This window comes from Lepisosteus platostomus, chromosome 6, assembly GCF_059453375.1.
Source record: "Lepisosteus platostomus isolate fLepPlt1 chromosome 6, fLepPlt1.hap1, whole genome shotgun sequence".
In the NCBI taxonomy this organism is placed as follows: domain Eukaryota; kingdom Metazoa; phylum Chordata; class Actinopteri; order Semionotiformes; family Lepisosteidae; genus Lepisosteus; species Lepisosteus platostomus.
The window spans coordinates 54,688,098-54,706,614 of NC_142616.1; the positions used below are offsets into that span (position 1 = coordinate 54,688,098).

Genomic DNA, 18,517 nt, shown 5'->3' on the forward strand with positions numbered 1-18,517 from the left:
TTTCCCCTGCACACCCAAAACCCACTGTGTGATTTTGTTTTAGGCAGCATGTAAGAGAGTTGGGTAACAGCTCTGGTTGCGTTGGTGTGCAATGAACCAGTTGATCTTTGTTACGTTGAAATTCAATGCGAAGATGCAGAATTAGCCATTTTAGGTCATGGTGCACTTAAGACTTTCCTTTTCTGACTGCATTTCAAAGAAAACTTTTTATCTGGACAGTATAGCTTTTAATGCTAAATGGTATAGCACTGTCACCATTTCTATTTTGGACCTTGCACAAAGTTGATCTATATAATTTCTGCACTGAGAAATGAAGCCCAAAGATACTCACAGGCCAGTGGCACAACTCTTGTTTCTTCTTTCTGTTGGATCGGGGCCCTATGCTATTTATGCTTTCTATAATAATTTGAAACTAGTCCATATAAATATATGACTAGTGTAAAGCCCAAAGGAACACGGCTCAACTCCATGAGGAGTTGGGCATTGGCTTACATTAAAGCTAAACTTTTATTTGACAAGTATTGTATCTATTGACAAGTATTGTCTTACATCAAAAAGGAGTTATGTTAACTGGACCAGATCTGCATAATTTATTAGTGCCATTTTTTAGTGCACCTCTCATTCCTGCAGACTTGCATTATTGTGATATGGGTTTTGAACTCTCTCAAGGGAATAAGTCTGTTTTTTTTTATATTTGGTATGTAGAGAAGTAGGTTTTTTTTTTAATATAGTGGCTCAATCAGTAATTTGCATCAAGAAATATGAAAAGCTCTGGTAGCTGTTATTGACATTTATCAATGTCTCAATTTTAGAACTCAAATTAGAATTTAAATGCAAAGTAGCCCTGCTGCCTCTACCTAACAGTAGAATTAACTGTATTACACTTTTGTGTTTCCTGCTTTTATTTGTAGCTCACACACTGGGCTTATTCTAGTTAAACAGAATTTTAAGTGCTTAAAGCCATTAATAAACAATTCTATTGTAATGGTTGTAATTCGTTCAACTTGGAAGCAAAATAAGGAAATTATGGGTCTGATCAAAAGCAAAAATCTTTTTTAAGTTGTTGCCTTGAATATTTATTGCTTGGCACAGCCCTTTTCAATTTCTGGTAAAGCAGAGCAAGTGAATGGTGTGCTGTACAGGATCTCCGAGTCTGGTTTCAATTGAAACTCAACAATTTTGCAATTTTGAAACAAATATGCAAATTCCATCTTTTGGTATGAATGTTGATTGTAATTTTAAGGAATGTGAAGCCTGCTGTCAAGATGTTTTGTACTAGACTGAAAGACTTCCAGAAATGTGAAGCTTACTGTCAAGATGCTTGGTACTAGACAGGGTTTTCATTCAGAATTTAAAAATTGCAGTGTTTCACTCATTAAAAAAAAAGGCAAATTGGAGCCTAAAGTGTCACACTGCTCCGGGGTTATAAAGGAGGGGAAGAATTACAGAATGGAATAACATGATGCATAATATGTTCAGTAATGTGATCTAATATTTTGTAAGAGCTAGGAGAAAATAAATACAGATTAAGTTTAAGCTTTTGATTTCAGGAATTATTACCATCCTAATTTAACCAAGGAATAAAGCCAAGCTGAATTATGAATTTTTACTTATATATTTGTTTGAATATGGATTTCTTTTAGGAATGGCATTCACCCCCATTCCAGACCTGTTTTTAGTTCTAATCCATTTTCCTTTTGCCTTATTGCAAACAGTAATGGGCCTTACCTTTATAGTTTCAGATGCAATTTTCTTATGCCACCTTTGAGCTGCACATAGCTGGCTTTGGCCTGACTTATTTCAGTGCAGTACACCCTTAGACTTGTAATTTCCTTACTCCCGTCGTTGTAGAGCTAGTTTTTGTTTCCTTGTGTATTTCATTAAAGGCACACAGTTCTGTAATCGCTTTTCAAACAGTATACTCAGGCAGCCATACCTTCTTGATGGCAAAGCCAAGTCTTGAAAACTAACAGCAGATTCATCAGAACTCCCAGGGAGAGCTCCAAGATGAATACTGAGAATCAATTGATCTCCTGTCCTGCGTAAGCCTCTATAGGTGTGACAGCAATATTCAGGAAAGGTTTTTGTGGTTTTAATGTGTAGACTAAAGTTGGAAAGTAAAAATTCTCCGTGGGGGTCATTTAGAGATCATTTTGGTGTTAACTGAGAGAGAATTGTCTCCACTAAACGGGAATGCTCAATAAGGTTAAACATATGGTAAGGCCAGTTTACTGTGAACTGAGTGTGTTGATTAATCACAATTTATAAATCATTCATATTTAAGACCTTAAGACAATGCAGTACATCACACAGTGTAAGGAAGCTTTTTCTCAGATAGTTGTGCATCTTTTGCAATTTGAAAGTAAGGCTACTTACTACCATTTGCTATCAATGCTTGGTATTCTTGGTTGTCTTCTAGCAAAAAATGAAATTTTAAAGTTTAAAGTTAGAAGGGATATACAGTATGTTAGAGAAGGTCATTTTTAGCACTAGCTTCAGCATTGTTCAACCCTGAAAAATGTTTTTGCTCCATACTTGTAGAGATTTGAAAGGTGACCTTAACGGTTTTTTGCTTTTTAATCCTTTAACTCTGGGGTTACAGAACAAAAAAGGAAAACATCCAAAATACCACTGAAAGTTAAGGTCCCTTCCAGTTACGTGCAAAAGTTCAGGAATGTAATAATTCTGGTTTTATGTGACGTAAAGAAAATAACAAAACTAAACCTACCCCCTCCATTTCGAAGACACTGGAATAATGATTTGGTAATAATCCCTATGAATTTAAACAACTCTTTATATTGATGTAGATGACATGATAAAACTATTAAAAATTTCCGGTATTATTGTAGAATTACAGCACATTAATGGTTTGTCTATACTTAGGATAATACTTAAACCGAGGTGCTACACAAGTAATGTTTTTATTGTAGTAGAATTTTGTTTTCACTTTAACATTTAAAAGTGTTTTTGGTTGATCAATGGTAAACAATCACAATTAATACATTTTGATTTCATATACTAATACAATAAACATTTAAAAAGTCCAAGGAGGTGAATACTTATGATAGTCTCTGTATATAATATACTGTATGTATTGTATATATGCCTACTTTACTTGGAAAACACTACACTTACACAGCCCCTTCCCACACAGTTCCAGCAGTGCAGAACCTTGAGCGTGACCATCTAAACTTAATAGAAAATACTGAAGATTTAGACTGAATCTCTGAGCATTGTGTTTGAGGTCAAATGTCTAGGATCTTCATGTTTTTTTCTCAGACGAGCATCTTCAAACAAGATGAGAACACTTGAAGTCTATAATGTACTTGATGCTGTTTTTAATTAAACTCTGCATCTTTCAATTTATAGGCTCTTGTATAACAGATGTTACACCAGACTTTCTTTTGTCAAATCTTGCTCTAAGCAATCTATCCAATTTTGTCTCACATTTTCATTTTCATGTCTTCACTGAAAATCTTCCTTAATAATCAACACGTATTTAGTTTTGGCATGTTGAAGGACAGCGGATTCATAAAGATCTTGTGATCCTAAATATGTATATCAAAAAGAAGTACAAGTTGAATATAGTTTTATTTTTTTCTAAAATGCTTAAACATAAAACTCCACAACTTAAGAAACGAGGAAATCTGAAATATTTAGTAAGCTGTAAACATTAAGAAGACCTTTTTGAGATTGAACTGATATAAATGCATCTACTGCTTTCCAGTACTGAAAATGGTTCACATATGAAAGTTATTAAATGCACAACTGATGGTTCTACCACTTCAGGTTGCTATTCAACTGTGCATTGTCTTAACTGGATTAATTCTATTGTGATTTGGGACTCAAGTCACAGTATGATACTTTGTGCTCCAGAGATAACCTGAGTTATGCAGATTTATTCAAGCTCTGTCGAGTGCTTTATAGATATCACACTGACAGATTAACAGCCATTATGACAGACGAGCACACTCCATTACTCTCGTCCTACTTTAATGATGTAAGCCTAAATGGCGTTATATTAAATGTTGTTGAATATCTTTTTTTCTCACAAAACACTCTTTCCTGTTTCAGCTCCCGCAGTAATGTTTTCAGTTCAGACTCTGCTGATGAAAGCAAAGAGTAAGTTTTTTTTTTTCCCTTTTCATTTTAAGCTTTTGGGCAATGCAATTCAAGCCAGACTTCACTGACAAGCGAGGACAGCTGCTTCGATTTCACATTTGTGTGTATATACTGCCTTGCAAAAGTATTCAGAGCCTTGCTCAGTTTTCATATTGTTGCTTTAAAGCTGAAGTCAAGGCACTTTCACGTAGCAATTAGTATTTGATATGTACACAACCTACTTCAGAGATTCAAAACAAAAAAGGAATTAATATGAAGGAAAAATGGAGCAGTCATGATTGCATAAATATGCAAACTCTTTACTGTGGCAAACCTAAATTTAGTACACAAAATTAATTCTTATTATAATCAATAGTCATCTGCATGATTTCAGAATACATGCATTTGTTCCTGTAAGGTTCTTCAGTAAGGTAGTGAATTTCAATTAAAGTTTGAACCATGAAAACCATGAAGCTTTCAAAACAACTCTGGGATACAGTTATATATAGCCACAGATTAGGGAGAAGATGGAAAAAAATAAAAGACCTTTAATAACTCTGAGCATGGTGTTGTCAGGTTAAGGATACCACTGTAAAGCCACCTGTGATCCAACATAGTGCATCAGTCACTCACACCATTGTTATAGATCTGCTTCTCATCACCTGGAACTTGGAAGCTTGTCAAAGACTGACGAGAACGTATATGGAGCAAAGTATTGGCAAATGCTAGAGGAAACTCTGCTTCATACCTATCTGTTCATACTGGGACAGAAATTCAGCTTTAAGCAGGACAATGACCCAAAGCACTGGAATGGCTTAAGAATAAGCAAGTAGATGTCCTTGAGTGGCCGAGTCAAAGTCCTGACTTGAATCCTATTGAGAATGTGTGGAAAGGATTAAAAACTGCTGTCGATAAGCGATCCCCAAGCAACTCAAGAAAATCTGCCAAGAAAAACAGGCAAAAATTGCACCACAACTGGTAGAACTTACCCAGAAACACTTGTGGCTATACATTTCTGCCAGAGAACTCTCCCACCAGATATCAAGTCTGAATACTTATGTAATCAACATATTTGTTTTTTTCTCATTAGTTGTTGTTAACATTTACTGCCCTTAGAATTCTTTATTTTGAGCTTTCAGGTTTTGAATAACTTTTTTAAAAACTGCATTATTTTAGGATTTTTATAAAATGGGACTCCAGAGGAAGGGTCTGGCTACAGTCACAAGGCACTGTACAGCTCCTGTATGCTTCTGCATATAGGGTGTTCAACAAAGGACTGTTTTTTTTATATTCACATAATTTGCTATAACAGCTGTGGGATTTGCACCTTGTATATTTTTTACATTCAAGAAAAAGTGATTGATAATCAGTTATATCCAAAAAAAGTCATTTCTTGCAGACTGCTGTGAAATTATATTTCATTTATTTATAGACTCACCTGTTTCACAGACAGTCAACGTGTTAAACCCAAGAAAGTACCCATTATCAGCTGTGCTGTATGTCGGGTTTATTTGTTGAATCAAATAGGCGAACATAAAATCTATGAAGGGTGTAATGACGAACATTTTCTCACGACACCTGCTTGAGGGAAAATGTCCCTCCGTAATGAGTCATTTTATCTAAACAGAATAGTCTTTTTCGCCAATTATTCACTACAAGCTTTGGTTGAAGGTTATTGTATGACTTATGTATTTATGCATCTCTCCTTCTCTACTTACGATATGATGTTAAGCAATAAACTGTTCATTGAAGCATGCAGAAGAGCTGTACTTTAAAGTGCTGCAGTGTATAAATAATTTTCATTGTAGCTTAAGCGGGAACAGAAGAAATTACAGCCCGCCATGACCTAAAATAGTATCAGCAAGCAGGACTTGAAACAGGTTTCTTTAGTATCTTTAGAGAAAATGAAAAGATTGAAAAAAGAAAGTGTCTTTCATTGCAGCTTAAGTAGGAACAGAAGAAATTATAGCCCGCCAAGACCTAAAACAGTATCAGCAAGCAGGACTTGAAACTTGAAACAGGTTTCTTTAGTATCTTTAGAAAAAATGAAAAGAAAATGGATTTTCAAGTTCATTAGTAAATGCCAAGTGAATTCCACAGTCTTGCTGCTGAGGAGTAATATTACAAAAATGTAGAAATATACAGTTTTCAAATATACATTTAGAAATGTATATTGATGTCTTGCATTTATATTAATCAGAACTAACTGGATTAGGAATATAGTAACGTGACAAAATATTTCTTTATAATTAGTGTGGCTGCAAACACTTAGGTGCAAGCTGTTAGTTCCTCTATGTGCTGTTGCTGCTCCATCTGGTTTGAGTATTACCTCCCTGCTTTTTCTACAGATGACAGTTAGAAAATTAATGAGTGCAGTGGCTTTGATCTGCAAATACATTAAGTACAGTACACATTGGTATTGATGCCAGTTGAGTAGCTGTTCAGTTTGGCATTGAGCCATTACTTACAAGGTTACTGGACATTTTCTCTGTACAGTACAGCTGTCATGCTGTGATCATTAAGACTCCATTATTCTTTTAAGTTGGTTAGTTAGAGTTATGCACTGTACCCTGTACGTAAGCTATTGGCAATTGAGAGCACACTGTGTGGAGCAGGTAAAGGTGGTGCATTTCTGCTGTCAGCAGACCTTGACAAGTAAATATCATCTGTCAGGACACGGGGGAGGAAAACTCCTGGTTTGTTTGGTGATCATGTTGATGTGTTTTGGAGAAAATCCATAAGTAAATGCCACAGCGCGTTTCAGTTTGCAGAGATTTCCATATGCTTTTGCAAAATAGTTGCAAGGTTTTTAAAAGGTCTGCATCAAATATTGCCTAGATTTAAAATATATTTCACCATCCTGCTATAATGGTTTAGACCCAGTGTGTGAAATACTGCATTTAATTCATTCTAAACCCTAAAGGTTCTAAAGTAATACTCTTGTGAATGTGAATTAAGTGTCCGTGTAATCCATACAGTAATATGAAGTTTCTATCCCCTCCACTTTACATTATCCCTTGGTTTGGAAAGCTTTTTGGTCCTTTGCAGTTTTATATCCTTTTCTGAAAAATACTGAGACTGTGGCAAGACTTTTAAATGGGAATTTTAACTGGAATCTTTGCACCATTTGGTAAGACTTGTTAAATTAGCTGAAATGTTTTGTAATTGCTTTTTAAGTAATCTGCTTCACATTCCAATTAGTTTTAAAACAAAGTAGTCATAAGTATTCAATGTTTGAAGATGAATTATTATACTACCAGGTGTTAGCTATTATCCTGAAACGACATCTGTGAAGGAACTACCCCTTTCAAATTCTGAAAAAAATAATTCTGGTGCAAAACTGTTTTATTTAAAATGGAATCAACAGAGTATTATATCCCAAAATACACCTTATGAAAAATACATTGCTGTCAGTCTTTTTTAACTGAATTGTGATTCTGTGTAAGTATTTTAATTGTGATAAACATTTGTCTGTTTTCTTACTGTATCCTTCTTAGTTCTCATTTGTATGTGAGTGCAGTATCTGGTTATATGAGAGCTGAGAATTAAAATGGAGGCCAGCCCATTCTGCAGTGTTTGTAAAGAAAGCATGTTCATTCAAGGTGAAGGAGAGACCAGATCAATCATGTCTGGAGAGATGGTTATCAATGAAGAGGTCAAAGCTATAAGTCCAGCTTTTCTTTAAAAATATTACTTAAAGAGACTGTAATGACTACATAATGATACTGCATGTTACACTAAGCTTAACTGTATATTTGTGCATGTTCTTAGAATCAAAACCTAAATGATAGCGTGTACATGCATATCTCTTAAATACACATTTACATAGGCAACACTTTTTACATCTTTTAATTTTTTTTTCTTTTTAAAAATGTTGTATGTATACAGTAAATGTCATAGGCTGATACACACAGTTAATTTACAGACATTTAGCATGTCACTGGAAGATTCACAGTTCAGAATATTGATTGTCATACTTCACAAAATCTGTCAAGAGAACTGAGTTAGAATGCAGCACACAACTGTAACCTGTGCCCCTGTGAATTTCTTAATACAAGATGACGTGCGTTAGATTGACTGAAATGCTGAATCAAAGGGGTTGTCATTCAGTGGGATTTGTGAGCAGATTTGAGAGTTTAAAATTGGGAATTATGTTAGCCTCAGAAACCTAAATCAAAGGCCATGATACTTATCCTTTTGTATGCGTCAGATTTAACCAAGCGTGTAAAAAATATTTTTCTCATGTCCTTCTGTGAGAAGCCCAGGCTGCTTAGCAACAAAAAATGTATGTGTGAAATTCCCTTTGAAAACAACCTCCAAAACCTTTTTTAAAGTGCTGTATTTCACTGTTGTGCCTGGATAGTAGCACATGGCCTTTATGGAATTGTGCTGAAAACATTGTAGTCATTTGGATATTCTTGCCTGTTTTTTATGGCTCATAAATTGCAGTTTAGGTAAAAAGGTAGGATATTATGTTTCAGAAAGTACAAGCACTGCTTCATGCCCCAATACACATAGAGCCACATACTCTTAACTCAGCAGGAAGCTTGGGACAAAAGAGGCATGAAAGTATTCAGCGTTTCACTGTTATCCAGATGGTTTGCCTGAAACTTCAGAAATGGGATTGTGATCGCGTAATTATGAATGTACAATAAGTAATTTTTGCACACTAAGGACCTCAAGGAGTCTTAGTTTGGCCTTGTAGTACTACTTAGTGTTAACGAAATACCTAGGGTTAATATTAAGTTTTGGAAAGTCCAGTTCTTTCGTGTAGCCAAGTGAACAAACGAACCCTTCCAAAATGTAATGCGTTGCAATTTGTCAATTTGTTTTGAGCATGCCTTTATGACATATCAATATCTGAGATGCAGTTTACAATTTAATGGCTTTAGCAGAGGAGAACAGAATGTTTTTTTATATATTACTGTACCTAAATATTTTTCAGTTTCCCAGCAGAAGCAAGTTATTAACTGACTGCTTTTAGACAGTCAATTTATATCCACTCATGCATTGAAAATATGCCACAGTTAATTGGGAATGAGATTGACTTCCCATGCATATAACTGCTACGATTTCATTTGACTTCTGTAGCCCAATGTGGGACAGATACTGATGGACCTTGGCCATCCAATTTCAAGAAAATAACAGATATGACTCACGAACACATACAGCATCAAGTTTTTTTTTTTTTTTTTCATTTGAAGTCTGGTTTCTTTTTAAATGGTACCATATGTGAAATTCTGTCAGTTTGTGGAACTTCCCTTGGGGTGTGTTAGCTGAGCTTTATCTTTGGAATATATATATTTATTTTCTGTTCTCTGTCAGGAGAAGAGACGTGCTCTGTCACTTGTTTCATGGTTTTTATTTTTCCTTTCAAGGAAGCATGCCTTTCACTCACTGAAAAACTCTTTAGTCGTCCATATGGTACGTTTCACTTGGCTACATTATAAGTGATACACAGGTAGTGTTACTTTAATTCCGCGAACTGAGCATGGTGGCATGTCAATTTATTTTTTGTGACCTCATGTTCTAATGTTCTCAGATGTTCTAAGAACCTTAATAAATAATGTTATTGATTTTTTGGGGTTATTTGATCAGAATGAGTTTAATCTTGTTCAGTACACTGCATATGTCGGCAGGGATCTCTCGTGACTCAGTTTATACAATGTGGAAAGGGTAGGAAGTCTGGCAAAACTGTTTAGAGTGATGAACTCCTGGCTTCAAAAGTTCTTTTTTTTGTCAAATAAAGGTTTAAGTTACAAATTTCTGAATAAAATAAAACTTACTTTTAATTTAAAAATGCTCTTTGGGTCCAAAAAATCATTGTAAATGTAATTTTACCCTTTTCATTTCTAGAAAAAGTAGGATAACAAAATAAAGTGAAGATTCAGTTGGTGAATTGAGCCATTCTTTATACAAGTATATGTGTAGTTATAATATGCCAATATGCATAAGTGTAGCTATTTGTTGTGTTCTCTGGCAATGTGCTGTCTCTTCAACTATAGGTTCACAAGGCTTATGTGGGTGGTGAAGATTGCGTGCAGTAGACAACAGATTTACAGAGTTCTCGTACTGTGATCATCTTGTATTTGACCGTTTTGTATTAGCAATTTTGCTAATATCTGTGACTTTTTCCCAAGCTGAGATTTTGTCGTCGCAAACGTCTTCCACGATACTGTTTTACCGTATTATTTTAATTTGCTCTTATAACTGTATACACACAATACAAACTAAAACCCTTTTCAAACTTCAATGGAAAATAAATAAGCAAAATGTATGTGATACTGTATCAGACCTACAACAAATTACTTTATTAAGAGAAAAATAACAGAGCTTGAGTAGTTACATGACTGGTTTAAAATTTTAAAATAATCTTGGAATATTTCTAGTTACTGCTTAAATGATTGAATTATCTAGTCAGCCTTAATTTGCCTAAAATTGTCATTGAGCATTTTTACACAGTGATATGTCTAATTCATGTCATAAGCAGCTGATGCAAGAATGTGTTTGATGATTAAGTTTTATTTTCCTCTGCAATTAGCATTTATGGCAAATAGTTACCATATTTTTTAAGCATCTAAATTATGACCACAAAAAGCTGCACATTGGTGTTTCATTTGGTACTAAATTTAATAAAGCTAATGTAATTGTATATCTTCAAGGAAAGAAGATGCTTTTATCTGTAATATTATGTTATTTTAATAAGAGCAGTGATCAAGAGTTTGTACACTGTTTGCAAGTGAAAATATTACCAATCTCTATATACAGTACAGTATATTAAGCAACACACACTTACACTGGATTGCAGATGGGAGGGTTACTTTTGAATAACTACTGCCGAATTATTACTATTGAATAACTACTTTTTGAATAACTTTTTTATATGTTTCAGATTTAGATTTTTTACTTGTGATGCAATAAACAGCAATTCAAATATTTGATTACTGTGTTCTTGAGTAGAAATAACTACGCCACCCTCCAGATTGTATTCCCTTTTACATAATATTTTATTTTTAAAGTACCAGATGAGCAAGTACATTTTTAATTTTTCTTGTCTGACCGAATTCAAGTAATTTGAGCGTAGAGCTGCGTCAGAGTGCTTTGGCTGCCAAGGAACAAGTAAAGGTTAATTCCACGCTGAAATGTTGAAAGAAAAAATGCAATGTTTCGGCTGTTAAGCCTTCATCAGTTGTCACACCTGAAATGTCTTTTCTTTCTGATTTTCAGTGTGGAATTAACATGTATTTATTAATTTAATCTAATCCCAGTGCTGTCTTTCTTGCACTCCCTATGTAATAATATTTTATTTTCCCTGTATCTTTTGTTTTACTTTACATTATACTTTGCAGTTCATAATCCAAAGAATAAGAGAAAAACACAGGGTCCCATAGTTAGGCCAGTGAGTTGTGAAAAAGTATGTCTGCATTTGTTGTAAAGTAGTAATTTGCAATATGGTGCAGGATTCTCTAGCGTTCTGACTTTTTGTGGGATAATCAACTTCCATGGATTTTAGACTTCCAAGCAAAGTGCATTATATAAAGTCCTTGATGACTTCCTGAATTTCTCTTTTTTGCCCCTTAGAAGTGAGCATTATTATTACCTGAAGCTTTACAGAAAAGTAAATGAATGCAGCAGTAAATCTGTAGGAGCTACATGATTTGAAAAATATGTATCAGACAAGGCAAAATTAATAATTGGCAGAAGTGTCCTGATTTTCAAGACTAAATCCTTTTTCCCCATGTTATGGGACAATTTATAGTGTCTTTCTCAGTTATTCCACTTGAAATCAAATGGGATTTAGGCAGATTATCATTGAGAAACTGGGTTGCTTTGGAGTTAATTACAGTAGGTTCAAGGAAAACGTGATTGTCCCAGTCCTTTTGCACCTCGATAAAGAATACACAGCCAGCGAAAAAATAGCATCATAAAGTGCCCTTTTGATTTCTAATCTTTACACTTTTCTCATTAATCATTGAAAAACTGAGACTGGGCCATGTGGTCCTTTTATGGAAGTTGACCATTTACTGTTTTACATGCAATGGAAATAGGTATTCAAAAAATAATAATCACAATACTCACAAGAAAAGAACAAAAATAATAATCACAAACAGCTTTTTGTAATGTATGAATTTTTACTTTTATTTATACAACTTGATCAAATACAATAAAACATTACTTCTTGATATGATGATGCAGGTGAAACTGGGGTAGTTTTCCTTGTATTGATCCCAGTGGGAAACTGGTTTCACGGGATAAACTACAAAATATATTTCAAATTCTCAGATCATTAGAGAACGTGTAGCAGCCATATTTTAGTGTCTGAATAAAATCAATTCTACCAGTCTGTGTCAGGTATCACTGCAGACCGAGCCAGTTTACTGCTTTCAATTTTAACCTTGTGTGAAAACTGGTATAATTTCTCATGTTCCAAGTTTAAAAATATGACATCCACTCCTGGCAAATAAAGGAATGCAGTATAGCATTACAGCATATATAGTTACTAGTGTAACTTATTTTGATTAATTGGAAAAGTTTCACATGAATGTTTTAGTCTGAGCCAAATAAGACTCGTGCATTTACCTTTTGGAGTCATCACACAACCTGGCTTCTGGGAAGCCAGACATTTCAGTGATATTTTGCTGTCACACCCCCAACTGTAGTCAAGTCGTACCAGATAAATCCTGAATTTAGTGTAAAAAGGATTACAAAATGTACAGGATGAATCTGTAACAAATTTTAATTGGCAAATGGAAGCTGTTTTCCAAGTTGTTGTGGGCTTGGTGACATTAAGACATTTTAGTCTTGCAGTGGAACCCTTTTTCATAGGTGCTTTGTCATTATGCTGTGTGCTTCATGCCAGCTATAAATTGAACAAATGTTTTGGTGAATTAGATATTGCAAACTTTTGAATCCGCCTAGCAAAATCATTACATTTAATTAAGTAGTTTTGTAGTCTACAAATTAAGTACTATTAGTTTTCAAATAATGTGGGTTTAGGTGAATTTGGAACAAAGAATCTCTTAAAACTGTGGCTTCAGCATGACCATCAATACTGGCTTCCAGTGAAGTTATTCTCAGGTCATAAAACACTGAGTGGTTTATCTCCTTATTATTTTAAGGATTAAATGCTTGTGTATAATCTAGAATTAATTTGTGCTCTGCCTCCACACAGTGCAGCACCACATCTGTGTAGCTCACTGCACAAATCCATTTGAGTCTCTGCAACAGTTAACCCTTTCATAATTTGCTTAAAGACCCATCTTTTGAGTAAATCTGGGGTTTGACTAAACCGATCTGTTGTTTTTTTTTCGTTTTTGTTTATTTAACATTTTATTTCTCTGCTGTAATGTGGTGCAGCATTCTGAGTTTCTAGAAAAGACCTCATCCATCAGTGCAGTGTTTTATGATGGTACAACTTTGATCCAGGTTTTGCCATTTTTTATAAATGATCTTTTCTGGCTGCCTTTGTTGAGCTTGTTTTGTTTTGTTTCCAACTATATCAGTATAATGTCATAAAGGTTAAAAGAGAAGCTAACGCTCAGGCCTCCAGTGAATGTCCACTGAGAGCACGCATAAAACTGACATCCAGGGGTTAAGGAACAGTGACCTGCCAAAAATAAGACCTAATCAGCTTCCAATAAAAAAGTTTATTTGCCCGCTGAAAATATAATGCAGTCACATAATTTACTCTTTTTAACAAACCCCCCTTTTTCCACTGTTATTCAGAATGTTTGGGTTCGGTTTTGGCATAATTACGGTAGGCTTTGTATTGGATCTTACAGTAGTGTCTAGTGAGTCTAAGCAACTTTGATGAATTTTGCTGTTTGATAGGGGTTTCTGTACCTGGGTGTTGGGCCTATCGGAGTAAAAGGTCCAGAGTGCTATATCTGTGTTGCCGTCTAGTTTTAAACTCTGTATAATTAATGTTCCGTGTAGACAGATGAGCCACCTTCGTTGATGAGTATGCCAGAGTGTGTCAGTCTTGGAATGCATATACCTTTAGAATTACAGGAGGAAATCCTTTGGCAGGTTTGCCAGGTCTTCAGTGGGTAATTACAAATCACAGTACCTAGACTGAAGTAAAGTGGAATATTCATTTTAGAATGTCAGGGGAGCAGTGTAGATATTTCTAAAGTATATAAAGGTCATTGTTTTGAATCATTTAATTTACTTGTGAGTATTATACAGTGAGTATTATTTAATAAATGCCCTGGCAGTGACTGCTTCTTTTTTGACCTTGCTCATTCCTGTACTGCCAATGTGATATATCTAGGTTATTCTGTCAGTTTCCCTTTGTTCAGATATTTAGGATGAAATCATAATCAAATTGTAATTTTCCAGGCAGGGTGTATTAGTTATTGAAGCATGTTTGGGTGTTAGTCAGAAATGACAACAGCTTGAATACATGCTGTTACAAGCAAATTACGAACATTAGACTGCATTCCTAAGAAAATAAGCAGTTCAAAAATATTTAACCTAATCGATTTTTTGCACATATTTAATGTCATCTCTAATTTTTGTAATAATACTGTTTCCTCACAGTTTGAAGGGTTTTAATTTTTATAATTTACTGTATGATGGAGAGGAGGATTCAGGTGGAGTGCTTAAAAGGGCACTTAGAGCATTGTGCATGTGGTTTTTAAATGAGATAATGGACCAAAAAGCTTTAGCCCAGCTTGAAAGGAGCCGTTATGCTCATTCATATATAATCTGATCAGTTTTTTTAGTAAGTAAAACAAATTCCAAAAATGGTTAAGTGACAATATGCAAGGGAATGGAGGGGAAATCTGGGTTACATTTTACCCTTTAACTAACAACCGATGAACAGTCCCTTTATGGCACCATGTTGTGTATATCAAACATTTTGTTTTGTCCATGGTGTCTTTTTTATGATCTGAAGACATCTTTAAGGAATACAAACAAATCTTGTACAAGGCTGGGTTACGAAGTATTTTGACCTTTTAATAGAAGGCCAGGGTTCTGCCCATGGCTGAAGCTTTTTGTGTCAGAGTGGAGTGTGGGAATCGGGAACAGGAAGAACAGAGTCCCTGCAGAAAAGCAAAGCTGGCTTATCCTCCTCCAGTATCCTGAGATGACACATTATCCGTTCTGTCTCACAAGAACCTTGGTCTGTTCCAAAACCAGAGCTTGTTCTATAGATTAGTGGTCTTGGTCCTGGAAATAGCTGTATGGCCTGTAGTCACAGGAATAGTCCCTGACAGGAAATAAGAATAATAAGCATTATGAAGATAAGCAGCTACCACAGCACGAACAAATAATGTGCACCCTCAAGTGAGATTTGCAGTTATACTATGAAGGAAATTGGCAAACTTCCCATAGCAGTCAGGTGAGCAAGAGCAACTTTAGGTTTTCAAATAGTAAGTTATGGAAAGAATGTTCTTGTTTATTAATGGAAGTTGATTGGTGTATCGGTTCTTCAGCATATTTTTTAACTGAATGCCTTTTTGTTTTACAAACATTGTGTTCTTGTTTATTGTTAACACAAACTATATCATAGAAGAAAAGACCAGACACAAACTATCTACTGGTCTTGTGGCACGGTCATAGAAATCTTCTATTATTCAGGCGTCGGTCAAGAGATTTTGTCTGATGTATATCAAACTCTGTTACAGCAATTTTGGAGAAACGCCCCCCAGGAAACGGAAGATCTGTAGGGCCACAGAGGGACCTTTCATCCAGAACCCAAAACGGACTAAAGAAGAAGAGCCGAAGAGGAAATAAGATTGCAAAAGGGAATGAGACTTCTCAGACTGGGAAGGAAATCATTTTCGTCAAATATGTTTTTCTTTTGTGTATACGTAGTCAATCAAACCTTTTGTTTTTGTTAAACATGTATGATGCACATTTCTTATGATTTTATTTAAATAACATTTTTATTTGTTGCACATTTTCAGTTTGAAATGTTCATTAAACAGCTCTAAATACATTGCAGCTTTATTTCAGATCATTGCACATCTGCAGTTTACCTTTAAAATCCAAAGAGTGGCATTCTATTATATTCAGGTATACCAATAGAACATGTTTGTGGTATGAATTAAAAAAAAATACAGAATCATTGTTTTCATCATGTGCTCCAGCCAGTACCAGTGCAAGCACACAGATGAACTGTGATGTGTAGCAGTCGTTGCCGTCCTGGAGAAACACAGTCTCTTCTGGTTCATGTTCTGAGTTATTAATCGCAAGCTAATTGCATTTAGCTTTTTTGAAGAATTGTTTCCATATTCCCTTCAGGTCCTCTACCTTGCTTTGAGTATGTAATTGGTATCAAGTCTGTATCAGTTTCTGAGGTGAGGAACCCCACTGATCCTAGTGCATCAAATAAAAGGCATCAGTGATTTAAAAGCTGAGCAGGAATGAAGATCAGCAGAGACGGCAGTCTTCCAGGACCACTAACTTATTATTTTATCCAAAACAGCGGAATGCTCACAAAAGCCTAACGAAAAATTGAATTTGAGTTAGCAGGTCCTTTTGAAATATTGAATGCGAATGAATGGGCGAGAGTATCCCTCTTGAGGAGCCCCAAGAAAAAAAGAATCAGAGTCCATGATTGTGAGGTGCAGCAATCATCAGGCTTTTGTGTCAATCATCAGGCCTTTTTTTGGTAACAAAAGTGTTTTTAACACAAGCAACTTTGAATCACTGCTAGCTTTCACAGAAGGTGCATATATAAGATTACAAGTGTTATGATATTATCATGATGCTAAATCAGTCCTTCAGTTTTGTCTTCCAATGGTTGTAACTTGTTTTTAGCGGCTTTCTCTCTGCCATCTCTTTCAACAGTCCAAGACTGTTTTATGGCCCAGATAGCATCAGGATGGCCAGGTATCTGTCCCCAGATTTGTTTTCTCTGCAAGTAAAGCATCTGTCATCACTTTAAATTCCATAAGCCATTATCATAGGACAAACTTTAACAGCTCTGTCACCAGGCCTGCACCATTTCATTTGCAAGAAATTATAGGATGCTGTAAACTTGCAAGTCATTTACTGATAGCTAAAAATGATTTTACCCTATCACTGTTTTAATGGAGTGATCTGGAAATGCTATTGTGTGAATAACCCCAAAAGTGTCATAAGGATGATAAGTGTTTCACAATTAATATTGCTGCGGTTGTCAACAGAAACCTTAACAAGGTACATCACTAATGTTATTCACAAGGAATTGCAGTGTGTTCAGTTCCCCAGCTGATATTTAAAAGCTCAAATGACTGGAATGTCTCAGTGTAATCGACCAGGAGCTGATTAATCCAAGTCCTTCCACACAAGGGAGAAGGCACAAATGTCACAAGCACTAACATCCTGCTGTCTCCTGCAGAATTATGCTTTGCTTAGAAAAGTGTTTCATCTTTGGTTTTAAAATTAATAATAAAACAAAAAATACTAAAACTAAGTTATTGAGCAGAGTCAGACATATCTATTACCACCATCCTTAGTCAGCTGCATAGATGAAGATTGAATGGGTATAATTAAATCTTTGTCAAAGGTGCAGAAGTCATTTTTGTCATTTTCTTTAAATTCCACTTGATAGCTTTGAATTAGGAAAAACAAGAATATTTTTTACACTTTTTGCAATGCACAACAGTGTTAAAATCCCAGTCTTGGTAGGTTAATAACATTCAATGGGTCTTATTCATTATTTTGTGCTTGTTAAGCACTTTTACTGCATACTATGCTCACCTCCAGTATTCACTAATAGCAGCATTGCTAGAGGTAGGTATCCTATACATTTAAAACACAACATGCAGAATAATTGTCATGCACTACCACATGTTATAACTTCACACTGAATATAAAGCTTAATCCTTCAATCCTTATCGCTGAAAAAGTAATTTTCTTTTTTTCTACAAACTTACTGGCTTGATGTATGGCGTGATCTAGTGAGGGCAGCATATCAACATGATGGTTAGTACAGCTGATTGAGGGTGTCTTGTATGTGGAATTTGCATGTTTTCCCTGAGTTTGAGTGAACCTTCACTGGGTGCTTTGGCCTCATTTTCCAAAGACACACTTCGATATATTTAAATTGTTTTCTCTTGTGTGTGTATCTGTCTGATCAATGAAATAGACTGGTATTCCGTCAAGGATTTAGACACCGTAGCTGTTAGTACTTAAAATTCATTTATACATCTTTTTTTTGTTGTTTCTATGCTTGTACATGTATTTGTATAAAATTTACTTCAGAATCACTCTAAATGTGCCTCATATTTACATCAGTTGAATGCCCCATGTAAGCCCCTTTGGAGATAAAAGTATGAAAATCAAACAAAAAACGTATTAATATAATTTTCCATAACTAAATTCTCATGTATTTGAGGTTAATACAAAATAACACTTGCAAAAGTCCATGTTTAAATTAGCAACAAGGATATACTATTGTTTTATAAGCCTTTCAAGCTGA

General features: G+C 35.1%; 1 protein-coding gene across 3 annotated transcripts in view; it reads left to right on the forward strand.

Annotated features, from left to right (window-relative positions):
* rad18 (RAD18 E3 ubiquitin protein ligase) overlaps window positions 1–16,048 on the forward strand; it is a 59,172-nt gene extending 43,124 nt beyond the window's left edge. For 2 of the 3 annotated variants that reach the window (XM_088636378.1, XM_088636380.1), the window contains 2 exons: window positions 4,075–4,122; window positions 15,735–16,048. In XM_088636378.1, the coding sequence (XP_088492504.1) occupies window positions 4,075–4,122; window positions 15,735–15,843 (157 nt within the window). In that variant the 3' untranslated portion in view covers window positions 15,844–16,048. The remainder of the gene's footprint in view (window positions 1–4,074; window positions 4,123–15,734) is intronic. The other variant, XM_088636379.1, reaches the window with a different exon arrangement.
* The last annotated feature ends 2,469 nt before the right edge of the window (window positions 16,049–18,517 follow it).